The sequence below is a fragment of the Sminthopsis crassicaudata genome, chromosome 5 (assembly GCF_048593235.1).
Source record: "Sminthopsis crassicaudata isolate SCR6 chromosome 5, ASM4859323v1, whole genome shotgun sequence".
Classification (NCBI taxonomy): Eukaryota; Metazoa; Chordata; class Mammalia; order Dasyuromorphia; family Dasyuridae; genus Sminthopsis; species Sminthopsis crassicaudata.
In genome coordinates, this window is record NC_133621.1 from 293,842,306 (window position 1) to 293,855,612 (window position 13,307).

Here is a 13,307-nt window from a genome sequence, read left to right on the forward strand (position 1 = left end):
TCCATCATGATCTTCACAGCATCCCTGCCAAGGGGTCTCCCCATGTGAAAACTTGACCCTTTCCATCTTGTGTTATGGGGAAGGGAAAGCTTGAAAGCAGAGAATGATATGGCACAGTAAAAGGGAAAGTAAACCAGAGCTTACCTAGGGATTTCACGCAATGGTTATAAATCCCTCACACTGAAGTGATTACAAGGAGACCTTCTCCAGACCCCACCTACCTCCCCTCGCACTTTTCCCATGGGAGACTCCTTATCCTCTCTAAATGAGACATTTTTCTCATGGTCTTAAAATTGTACAATTCAAAGAACAAAAGCAAAATTTTATAAGCCAATGAATACTAACCAAGAAGTCAGGAGAGCTGGACTCAAGTTCCAGCTCCATTAGGGATTTGCTGTTGGCAGTCGAGCTCAGTCTATAAACATTAATTAAGCTCCAACGTGACCTCAACTTATCACTTCAATTCTCTGATTTGGATCTTGTATCTCCTAAGCTGGGATTTTGGAAAATATAATCTTAAAAAAAAAAAATCTTTGTAGATAAGATGGCGCCCTATATTTGCTTGGTTACCTCAAAAGGATTTGGCGGAAAGGATACCGACACAGGGGACCGAGGATCTGAATTTTTACTATTTATGTGACCCTCAATTTCCTCATCTATAAAATAAGGGGGTTGGAGTAGATGGTCTCTGAGATTCCTTAGCGCCCTAGATTGATGTCCTTGTGATTTAATTCCTATCTTTTGCCCTTATTATCTAAGTAACCTTGTATAAATCAGACTCCCTGGGCCTCAGTAAGCCAATCTGTAAAATAAGGCCCCTTCTAGCTCCAGGCCCGTAACCATTCATCTGCTTTCTTCCCTCAGGTGACCTGGTATCCAGAGCAATGCATCACCTGCAGCCACTCCATGCCAAGCAGCATGGCAATGGGACGCCCATGCACCACAAACAGGGGGCACTCTATTGGGAGCCCGAGGCACTGTACACCCTCTGCTATTTCATGCACTGCCCCCAGATGGAGTGGGAAAACCCCAACGTGGAACCATCCAAAGTCACCCTCCAGATTGAAAGGTAAGAACTGATTCTTTTTGGGGTGGAAGTGGGAGTGATGGGATAATGTTTGCTCTGTCATGGTCCTATTCTGGGCAGATGTGAGCCTCAGGTGATGATAGGAAGGAAGAAAGAAAGAGAGAGAGAGAGAGAGAGAGAGAGAGAGAGAGAGAGAGAGAGAGAGAGAGAGAGAGAGAGAGAGAAAGGAAAGAAAGAAAGAAAGAAAGAAAGAAAGAAAGAAAGAAAGAAAGAAAGAAAGAAAGAAAGAAAGAAAGAAAGAAAGAAAGAAAGAAAGAAAGAAAGAAAGAAAGAAAGAAAGAAAGAAAGAAAGAAAGAAAGAAAGAAAGAAAGAAAGAAAGAAAAAAAGAAAGAAAGAAAGAAAGAAAGAAAGAAAGAAAGAAAGAAAGAAAGAAAGAAAGAAAGAAAGAAAGAAAGAAAGAAAGAAAGAAAGAAAGAAAGAAAAAGAAAAAAGAGTGAAAGAAAGGAAGGAAGGAAGAAAGGAAGAATGAAAGAAAGGAAGGAAGGAAAAGTAGAAAGTGTGTCTGAATGAATGTGAATGTGAGTGTATTTGTATGAGAGTGTACATAAGTTTGAGTGTCTGTGAGTGAATGTGAGGGTATGTGTGAATGGTTCTGTGACTGAATGTGAATGTGTGAATGTGTATGTGAGTGTGTAAATGTGTAAGTGAATGTATCTGTGAGTGAATGTGTATGTGAGTGTGTCTGTGAGGGAAAGTGAGCATATGTGTGAGCGTGTACACGAATGCATGAGTGTGTGTATATGAGTATGAGTGTGTGTACAAGGCTGTGAACGTGTATAGGAGTGCATGTGTGTGTGACTGTAAATGTGCATGTGAGTGTGTGCATGAGTAGGTGATGGGAGAGGGAAATGAGCCTTGCTGCGCCCCCCTTGCAGCCAGTGTTATTTTTCACCGAAGGGTTTTATGGACTTTCCAGGAGCCGGGCACCCGAGTGAGATTTCCCTCGTTAAAGCTTTTCCAGACCTTTGGCTTCCATTGCTGAAGCTCCTCGGTGCTTGCGATTCCTCTCAGGCAATTGTGTTGTTTTTTTTTTCATGTCTGAAAGAAAAACCATACATGCATGTGTGCACTCACATAGCCCTTGGAGAAATTGTTTAAAAACAAACCCGTGATCTGGTATTAGAGCCCATCCCAGATGCAGAACTCTCCTTTGTGATGGAGGCGGGGGCTGCTGCCCCACAAGGCTTCCCTCCCGCTCAGGGTTCTTTGGGCTGGGTCAGCAGGTCTTAGATGTTTTCTATCCTTACTTCCCAATTAGCCATGCAAACACTTGCCAGTAAATCATCCCCAGAATCTATGAGCCGAACGATGCTGGTTCCATCCATCCATCCGTTCATTCATTCAGCAGGCATTTATTGAGATAGTCCAGTGGTTAGGTACAAGGGTACAAAGCTTGGCATCTGGGGGGAGGGGATGGTGAACAGAGCATGGGCAGAGTCAGGAAGCCCTGAGTTCTAATCCTCAGACCCTTACTGGATGCTGGATCCCAGCCAAGTGATTCAATCTCTGTTTGCCTCAGTTTCTTCATCTGTATAATGGGATAATAATAGCACCGCCCTCCCAGGGTCAATGTGTGGATCAAATGAGATAATGTTTATAAGCAATGCACAAATAAAGTCCTATATAAATTCTAGCTGTATTATTACACCAGAATATTGCTTTTGGAGCCTGAGGTCCCAGGTTCTAGTGACCTTGGCCAAGTAGGTCTCCTTTTCTTATCAGTAAGATAAGGAAATCACAAACGCGTTAATTTATTGCTGTCAAAGTGTGTTGCCATTACCATTCTCTAAAATAATTTGAATATATACAAGAAAAGTGATTTAATATGTCATATTTTCCTACCTAGACATCTCAAGGCTGATTTTGACCCTTCTAGAAGCTTTTCTTTTTAGCAAAAATATAGAAATCTCGGGTTCAAAAGTAGCTGGTGTGAAGGAGAGTCCTAAATCTGGAGTTCAAGGATCAGATCCTTTCTGTCAGGTTTCACGTTCTCTTTCCTCCTCTCTAAGATGAAGAAGTTGGACCAAATGACCCCAAAAGGTTCCTTCAGCCTAAATGTTTTACCCTCCACACAAAGAAGCCAGACTTTCCAGCCCATCCCCAAACCAGCCTCGTTCCTTGTTCCTTGTCGGGATTTTATTCCGAAATAAATATTTTTTAAGAAAAAAGTTGAGAATCTTGGGGAAAACAAACATGAGGATAATCTCAAAGTTTAAAAAACTAATTGTTCACAGAAGCCTTTATTTTCTGTCATGCAAGTAGCTTTGGAATCTGAGTCTCTCAGGGAGATTATTTTAACATTCATGACTTGCCCAGGGTCACAGAGCGGTAAGTGTGTGAGCCGTGTCCTTCTGACTTCCATCCCAGTATGCACTATCCGTTCTAGTGAAACCAAGTGAGGAGGGTTTGAATCCTGGACAAGTCATCAAGTCTCTGTTTCTCATCTGTAAAATGGAGCCAATTACACAACAGTTGCCCATCTAGGTGGGGGTGTGAAGAGGTCTCTCCCAACCATGAGGAATAAAAGAAATGGTGTTGTTTTTATGAATTTAAGCAGAAAGATGAAATAACTCAACCAGTGAGAGGCAGCTTGGCCCCCTGGGTAGAATGCTGAATCAAATCCTGTCAGACACCAGATGTGTGAGCCTGAACAAGTCACCTCTCTGAGTCTCAGCCTTTTTATCTGCCGAATGAATGGACCAGATGCCTCCCAGTCCAGATCTGGAGTTCTACAAATGGCGGGTCTCAGCCAGGATCCATCCCAACTTGCCTGATTTCTAGCTTAGAACCGTTGCCACCGGGCAATCCCAGAAAGAGCTGAAAGACAGGAAAATAAAAGTGCATCGTGTTCAGAGAGCCTGGGGCAGCTGCAAACCCAAGGCAAAAAGCAGAGGAATATAATGAGCGTCCCTTGGTTGTTCTAACACATAACACTGATAGCCAATTAGTGTCAAACTGACAAGAAGGGAAGATAAGGCAAGAGTTGACAGGTGCGTGCCCAGGAGCACATAATCACAGGAGATCCTTCTGCAGTAGGGTTCCTAAAGACCTCCCATCCTTGCAGGGTATGTTCTGGGGCCTTTGGGTTCACCTGCCCAGGACTTCGTCACAGAGTCAAGGGACAAGCCTGACCACAGGTGGTAGCCGGCCTCCTTCCCAACCTTCAGACTTCACATGACTCTTAGCTTCTTTTCTGTTCAAATCAATCCGGTACAGCAAGCATTTAGCAAGCACCTACTATGTGCCAGCCACTGTGTAAGTACTAGGAATACAAAGACAAAAACAGGACAGTTCCTGCCTTCAGGGAGTTCCCCTTCTAGGGGGATTCATAGACTTATTGCTGAGAGACTTTAAAGCAGTCCCTCAGCAAGCATTTAGCAAGCACCTACTATGCGCCAGTCACTGTGCTAAGCACTAGGAATACAAAGACAAAAACAGGACAGTTCCTGCCTTCAGGGAGTTCCCCTTCTATGGGGGTTCATAGACTTATTGCTGAGAAACTTTAAAGCAGTCCATCAGCAAGCATTTAGCAAGCACCTACTATGTGCCAGTCACTGTGCTAAGCACTAGGAATACAAAGACAAAAACAGGGCAGACACTCCCCACCTTCAGAGAGTTTGCACTGTGAAGGTTCACAGAATCATAGACTTGGAGCTAGAAGGGGCCTTAAACCAGTCCATCAGTAAGCATTTAGCAAGCACCTACTGTGTGCTAGTCACTGTGCTAAGCACTAGGAATACAAAGACAAAAAAAAAGACAGACAATTCCCATCTTCAGGGAGTTTCCCCTCTATAGGGGTTCATAGACTCATAGCCTTGGAGCTGAGAGACTTTAAAAGCAGTCCATCAGCAAGAACCTAAAGCACCTGTTCTGTACAGGAAATACAAAGGTAAAACTGAAAAAGTTCCTGCCCTCATAGAGCTTATTTTCCCATTCCCCCCCCATAAAGCATCTTGTGTTTACTTGCATATGCATATGTTGTCTGCTGTGATCCAAAGCGAGCAGCCTGACTTCAGGGTACCCCAACTTTGCTGCCACAAGGGTCACTGACCACCAGGGGTGAATGATGTACCCCGCACTGCTTGGGGGATGCTTTGGGCTGAGTTGTGAGAGGCCCACTTGGGCACTCGCAGGAGAGACATCTGCCGAGGCTGGCACTTGTCTCTTTCTACATCCCAACTGGCCGGAAGGATGGAGGACCCGCGTTATCTTCCCCCCAGTCAACACTCCCAGGGCACCTTGAGAAGCTTCTCTGGCTGAGACAGACAGCTCAGCCCAGCCAGGGCACCGAGGATGGCCCAAAGCCATCAGCATCACTCATTCCTTTAAAATAAATAAATAAAATGATATGGCATTTACTTTGCCTTGTTCCTCGGGGCCCATAAATCTACACTATTTTTTTGCTGACAGCTAAATACCTTTCACCGTGGAATTTTCTTAAAGGTCTGGGATGTGCGCAATCCAGACTTGCTGAGCTGTGCAAAGAAATGGGCTCCAAGCAGGGAGCTGGGATGAGCCCCCTGGGACTTTCTTTTTCCTCATTTCCTCCTTAACTCCAGTCTTACTGGCTGGCTTCATCTACTGCTGGAGTAGCGCTCCCCCATTTAATTGTCTCTCCTTCTCCTCCTTTTTCTCCTCCTCCCTCTCTTTCTCCCTCTTTCTCTGTCTTCTTCATTCTCTCTGTCTCTTTGTCTCTTTCTCTCTCTCCCTCTCTCTCTCCCTCCCCTCTTCTCTCTCCTCTCTCTGTCTCTTTTCTGTCTCTTTTTCTCTTTCTCCCTCTCTCCTCTCTCTCTGTCTCTGTCTCTGTCTCTGTCTGTCTCTCTCTTTCTCCCTCCCTCTCTCTCTCTCTCTCTCTCTCTCTCTCTCTCTCTCTCTCTCTCTCTCTCTCTCTCTCTCTCTCTCTCTCTCTCCTTCTCTCTGTCTCTCTCTCTGTCTCTCTCTCTCCTTCTCTCTGTCTCTCTCTGTCTCTCTCTCTCTCTGTCTCTCTCTCTCTCTCTCTCTCTCCATCTCTCTTTCTCTATCTCCCCATTCTACTCCTCTCTTCCTCTCCCTCCCTCTTTTTCTTTCCTATTTTTCATTATCTTCCCCCTTCTTATCTCTCCTACCCCTCATTCTCCTTTTTGCCTCCAAGTTCTCAGCTCTTTCTTTACTTTGTCCACAACATCATCCCAATCTTGAGTCATTGCACCTCTCAGTTCTCTGGGATTATGGGTCCAAAGCACATGGCAAGTTGGGAAGGGGTAGCCCAGTGAGGGTTCCCACTGAGAGTCATCAGAGTACCATCTCAGCCACTAGGAGATGTACAGTTTGGTCACAATAACAAATGGAGACCACACGCTGAGAAATGATGAGGATAAGAGAGAAGTGGTCATATACTTTAGGGTTACATGGACCTTAGAGAGGTCACCTAATTTACCTCCTCATTTTACAAATAAGGAACTGAGGCCCAAAGAAGTGGCAACCTCTCCATCAGGAGGAGGGAAACATCAGTCCACTGAAGTCACAATTGGTCGACACTCTGGTGTCTTTCAATATCTTGACCCATTTTATAGATAAGGAAACCGAGGCCCAGAGAAGTGACCACCTCTCCATCAGGATGTGGGAAACATCAGTCAGCTGAATTCACACCGTGGTGTTTTTCAATATTTGGACCCATTTTACAGACAAGGAAACTGAGTCTCAATGACTGGTTCAAGATCACACAAGAAAATAAGAGACAAAGCTGGGATTCACACCCCGGTCTTCCAACTCCAACTATAATGTTCTTTCTACCACATCATAACTATGAAATCCTCCCTTGAAATACTGAATAAGCTTTAGGTAACTCAGCCCAAATAGAGACTGTTGCCTCCTCAGATTTAGACTTGATTTTATTTATTCCATCCTAAGCAGTACAAAGGGAAGAGCACCCCCTCTAAGTGACCCTGAGCCTTTCTGCCTCAGTTTCCTTATCTGTAAAGTGAGAGGTTCGGGCCAGATGGCTTCTGAGACGAGAACTTGAGTTCTTCCAGCAGCCCAGACGAGGAGACATTTCTGAGGTCATTAATGGTCTTGAAAAAAGCGAGGCAGGGTTTTCAGGAATTTCTCACTTACCTTGTAATAACAACACAGTCCAGGAACAGCTCCTGACATCTGCGCTGTCTGGAGTTTACAAAGTGTTTCCACATATATCACCTCATCTGATCTTCCCAACAAACCTTGTGAAGTGGAGAGGCCTGATCTTCATTTTCTGAACAATAGCTATAAAATCTGGTGCAAAAACAGCCGGGGGAGAGTCTGAATATGTGGACCAGAAGAAGTGGCTTCACTCCAGAGAGTCTGGCGTCCAGCCTCCTGGGGGTCCCAGTAGAAGGGGGAATGGGACCGGGAAAAGGGCAATCTTGGGAAAGGACTTAATGAGGTGGGTCCGGGAGGGCCCGAAATCAAAGCCCAGGGATTTGGGGAGCCACGGGGAGGAAGTGTGCTCGCCCAAGGAAGGAGGGAGCCCCTAGCCCTGCCACAGGAAGGTTGCCAGCCGAATGGTAGGACTCTGGTGCTATCATGGATGTCACGTTCAAATAGAAACCATCCCCACTCAACTATACATCAGTGGTCCTCAAACTTTTTAAACAGGGGCCAGTTCCCTGTCCCTCAGACTGTGGGAGGCCGGACTATAGTAAAAACAAAAGCTCACACTCTGTCTCTGCCCCTCAGCCCATTTGCCATAACCCAGCGGGCTGCATAAACATCTTCAGCGGGCGCATCGGGCCTGTAGGCCGTAGTTTGAGAACCTCTGCTATACATGAAGATCCCTGTGGGACTATATTGACTCAGAAAACCACTTCCTGACATTGTCTATATCTTACTGTATTTTTATTTTGTTAAATATTCCTCGATTGCGTTATAATCCGGTTCTGGCTGCACACTGGGCGTTAGATAGCTCAGCTTTAGAGCAAAGTCCCATTTGTGGTGGGAGAAGGGGTGTTGGGGTACACTCACAGGAAGGGGAGGCCAGCAAAGGCCCCCAAGGCAAGACAAAGGGAAGGTCATAGTCATCCAAGGGAGGATGTAAAGCTCCCTCTACCCCACCAGGAAATAGGCTTCCCATCCCTCGGGAAAGTCCCACGGAAGCCACCTTGTCCACATAGAAAAAGCAACGGACCTTGGAGTTAAGGCTCATTTTCAGTCATGTCTGACTCTTCATGACTCCATTTGGGGTTTTCGTGGCAGAGTATGAGAGTGGTCCACTGAGACAATAATAATAAATAAATAATAATAAATGAGCTCCAGCTCATTTTGCAGAGGAGGAAACTGAGGCAAATGGGATGAAGTGGCTTGTGCAGGATCATATAGCTTGTCTGAGGCTGGTTTGAATCCAGAAATATGAGTCTTCCCCCTCCAGGCCCAGAGCTTTGTGCACTGCGGTGCCATTTTGGACATCAAGGACTTGGGTTCAATCCTGTCTCTGATACGTTACACGATCCTTGGCAAGTCACAGAATTTAACCCTTTGTGCCTCAATTAAAAAAATAAGAGGGCTGGACTCTGAGGTCCCTTCTAGTTCTAAATCTACAGTCTTTTGACCTTGACCAAATCACTTCTCCCTGACCCTCAGTTTCCCTATCTGTGTTTGAACTTAGTGGCCTGCGAGTTCTAAATCAGTAGCTCCGTTCATCCTATAACAGAAATGCCTAAATGCCAGGACTTATCCAAGACCACCCTGCTGGAGTGTGGCCAGACCCACATTAAGCCCGGTTTTCTCACTCTGGCTCCTGCTAAGCCCGTTGCACCACCCTGGCTGGCTCCCTTCGTTCTGGAAGGCAGACGCTTCCTGATAAAGAAACTCAGATTTCCGTGGCACTGGTTGGTCCACAAAGCCCCGAGCACAAGGTCCGGCTCGAGGGTCCGGCTCGAGCTGCTTCGGGAGCCACCTGTCAGACTGACCCTTCACCTTTCCCTCCCCTAGGACGCGGGGACTTGGGACGGCACAGGATGTCTCCCACACAGAAGCTGGCTGCAGCTCTCTGCAAGCTCAGGCTGCTCTCAAGCACCCGGTTCAGCTGCCAAGTTTCCACTCTTTAAAAATCCTTTTAGAAATAATGATATTGGCAGCTGCCAGCAGAGCTCTGGGTTTCACATGCCATGGAAAACAGCCCAAGCAGTAAATCTGCTAACCCGCCTGCTAGACATATCTCTGGGCTGAGCTGATGACTTCCAGGATCAGCTTAACAAGCTCCCTTTAAAACACACCCATAGTGCTCCTGGTACCTCCTGATTAAGGGGGCATTTTGTCCCCTGAACTCTCCGGAGGGCAGAGGGTCTGGCTCCAGAGGGCAGAACCAGGGGGAAGGGACAGGAGCTGCAAAAAGAGTTTGATTTAGGCTGGAGGTCATGACAGACTTGTGAATAATTATCCAGAGCAATCCAGAAGTGGCCAGGGCTGGCTGCCCTCTCACCTCCCTCTTCAAGCAGAAGCTGGATGGCCCTTTGTCCAGGGTGTTATAGGTGGGTTAGACTGGATGGCTACTGAGGTCCCTTACAATTCTGATTCTGTGGTTCTCTGATTGTCTCCCAGCTCTGACATCCCCTGTTCTAGGCTCCCCCCCAGCTGTGACATCCCCTGTTCTAAGGTCCCTCCCGGCTCTGACATCCCCTGTTCTAAGGTCCCTCCCGGCTCTGACATCCTCTGTTCTAAGCTCCCTCCCAGCTCTGACATCCCCTGTTCTAAGCTCCCTCCCAGCCCTGACATCCCCTGTTCTAAGCTCCCTCCCAGCTCTGACATCCCCTGTTCTAAGCTCCCTCCCAGCTCTGACATCCCCTGTTCTAAGGTCCCTCCCGGCTCTGACATCCCCTGTTCTAAGGTCCCTCCCGGCTCTGACATCCTCTGTTCTAAGCTCCCTCCCAGCTCTGACATCCCCTGTTCTAAGCTCCCTCCCAGCTCTGACATCCCCTGTTCTAAGCTCCCTCCCAGCTCTGACATCCCCTGTTCTAAAGTTGCTAGACCATGGAATATCAAAGGTGGGAGAAACCTTAGAACATAGAAAACTTAGGGCTCAGAGGGACTTTCAGGGTCAACAAATCCAGGAATTCTTAACCTAGGGTCCATGGATAGATTTCTAGAAGTCTTTAAACTTGAATGAAGGGGGGGAAAGCATCTTTATTTTCTCTAACCTTTAGTATTTCCTTTGACCAAGATTTTTTTGAATGATTCTAAGGAGAGCTGGGAGTGCCTTAACCAGGCTGCTCTAGGGGTCCACAACACAGAAACGATTAAGAACCCCAACCCTTGTCCAATGCTCTCATTCTGTAAGTAAGAAGACTGCGGTCTAAACAGGAGCAATTTCCCGACCCTAGGAATGGGCACTCCAGGCCTGCCATCCAAGATGGTACCCAGAATTTCTCGTTGTCTTTGGCTCATGCAATTCCAACGCACAAAAAACCCTGCAAAAACTCCACAAGCCCCTTCTATTTGGCACTTGACCTCAGGTCAGGAATGAGCCAATTAACTTAGTCTCTGGAGGCTGGTGAGGAAGTAAACCATGCTTCCCTCTCCCGGGGGAGACCCAGAGACAGAGTCTAGTGCCGGGCTTTTTCTAGCATTCAGCTAGAGTTTTGTGACCCCCTATTCCTGGATATAATCCAGTGGATGGTGGATAAAATCCTGAGGCAGCTGGGTTGGAGAAAGCACGATTTCCCACAATCAAATAAATGACATTATTTTATAGAATATTCATAGGTACATAATTGAATCAACTTAACCAGAATGACACTGGCTATGAAATAATATGTAAATTTGCCTAAACCTTAAAGTGTTATATGAATGCTAGTATTACTAAAGCTATAACAGTGATGGTGCAATAGCTGACCCACATGCCCATTGGGTATTTCATCTTCCCCTGCCCGACAGTACCTTCCAAGCCCATTCTCCACGGGCCCATTTTGGTGGCCATCTTGTCCTGGCTCGTGGCTGCCCTGATTTCAGTCCAGTGGTGGTTGGCCAACAGAGAACCAGAAAAAATGATACGGTCCTGATCGTTGGGATGATTGGTGCCATTTCCTGAATGCAGCTTTATAGAGATTCCCTCCTTCTCTGACTTTGCACCTGTGACTCTGCTTTTGGAAGGCTGGATCCAGTAGATCCCTGGTTTTGACCTTTGGATTGACCAATGATTACTTTCCTGATCCCTAGAATGGGATCTTATTTTTATCCAACACTCTGCTTTCCCTTTCCCTATTTTGGTTCTCTTACCTGTATTAACTCAGTAATTCTCAGCACTCACCTGCTCCAGAAAGGGCATGAACACAGTGAGACTCTCCTTGACATTTTCCATGAAGTGGATCCCTAGCTTTGATCTTTGGATTGATTAGTGATTACTTTCATGATCCCAAGAATGGGATCTTATCTTTATCCAATACTCTGCTTCCCTTTTCCCTACTTTGTATTAACCCAGTAATTCTCAGCACTCATCTCCTCCAGAAGGGCTATCCTTGCCATTTTCCATGATGGTGGGAGATTAGTTTGCTTTACCATGATGCTAAAACAATTTGCCGGATTCTTCCAAGATCCATTCATCCTGCGTTCCTGTCTACCAGCTCCTACCCCATATTATACAGTATCTTCATCATGATATATCCAAGACTGGAATCACATGAGCTCTTAACTCAGTGCCTGGCCCATAGAAAGGATCTAACAAATGCTTCTTTATTGATTAAATCCATCAGCCAATATATAAGCAATTATTAAATGCCTACTGTGAGCCAGGGTCTACCATGAGCTTTCTAAAGATCAAAAAGTCCAACCACTTCATTTTACAGATATATAGAAAGGGTAAGCGACTCTCAGGGGAGCGGAGACAGGATTTGAATTCTGGTTCCTTAGTCCCCTGACTAACAATTCATTGTTCTTTCCACAGTTCTATACTATGCAAGACTATTATTTCCATTTTTATTAAAAACATGACTTCCTTCAGAGTCAATTCTTTAGGGTCATTGAGATTTAAGTAGGTTAGTGTAAGGGCCCTTTAAATGGGCGGACACAGTGCATCGGGAGATTGAGGCCCAGAAGTAATTTCTGTGGATATTAGGACTGCCCTTGGGCGGGATCCTGGCCATATTGAGATAGTTTTGTAATGGGTGACTCTCTCGCTGATTGGCTGTGTGTGTGACCTCACAGGCCCTATGTAAGCCCACTGCAGGCAGCAACCGCCCTCTTTAACCTGGTGCTCTTCACCCTGGCTCCCTAGCCCGGGTGGCCAAGCCAAGATGGGTAGCCAAAAGAGGTAAGGGTTTTGGTAGTGAACACGTGGGTCTTCTGACCAGGTGTTCACTCGGGAACCAACAAGTCAGGGCATCAGTCAGGGCATTATGTGAGTAGGTATAATAAAGGCTTTTAAGATTACATGTGGTTGTTCTTGAGTGCGCTACCGGTTACTAAGCTATAGATTCAAGAGATTGTGGCCAGAGACCTTAGAAGGCCTCAGAGGAGGCGAGCCGGGTAGAGCTCACACTGCAAAGGACAGTGGTCAAAGGTACTCTGCTGGGTCTAGGATAGACTAGTAATTGTAACTGCCAGGAGAGCACGTTACAGGTTAGTGTGGTGGAAAGAATAGTTGTCTATGAAGGGAGGACATCTGGACAGTGATGTCTGATTCTGGCAGTGACAAGCCACAAGAACATGGGCAGAGCACATTGTCAGAACTTTGGCACTGGGGGAGTCACAATGAACAAAATGCTAGACCTAGACTTAGAAAAACTCAAGTTCAAATCCAGCCTCAGACACTTATTAGCCCTGGACAAGTCATTTAACCTCTGTCTTCCTCAGTTTCCTCAACCGTAAAATGGGAATATTTAAACCTGCCTCTCATGGCTGTTGTGAAAATCAAGCCCTTAGCATAGCATTCTGGCATATAATTAGTGCTGTGTAAATGTTACTTATAATAATAATAATATTTATTATAATTATGATTATTATTTCACTTTTGCAATTTTAAGAGTGCTATATACATGTTATTATTACTTTGGCTCTCCTTAAAGAAGCAACAGAGAGTTTCCACATCTGTGGAAACTTTTTCAGCTGAAAGTTGTAACTCAGAGTCAGAATGGACAAGTCCTTTTTCAAATGGGCCTCAATCTTCTCATCTGTAAAATGGGGTGGAAAGGGAAGATGAGCTAGATGATCTAGGCACAATTCACTCTTCAATAGCACTTTGAACTAAGAAAATGGGCGTTGATTGGATTCATC

At 45.8% G+C, this 13,307-nt stretch overlaps 1 protein-coding gene across 1 annotated transcript in view; it reads left to right on the forward strand.

Moving 5' to 3' along the window:
• ABTB3 (ankyrin repeat and BTB domain containing 3) overlaps positions 1 to 13,307 on the forward strand; it is a 333,872-nt gene that overhangs the window by 235,999 nt on the left and 84,566 nt on the right. The window contains exon 4 of the mRNA XM_074271499.1: positions 865 to 1,069. Within this exon, the coding sequence (XP_074127600.1) occupies positions 865 to 1,069 (205 nt within the window). The remainder of the gene's footprint in view (positions 1 to 864; positions 1,070 to 13,307) is intronic.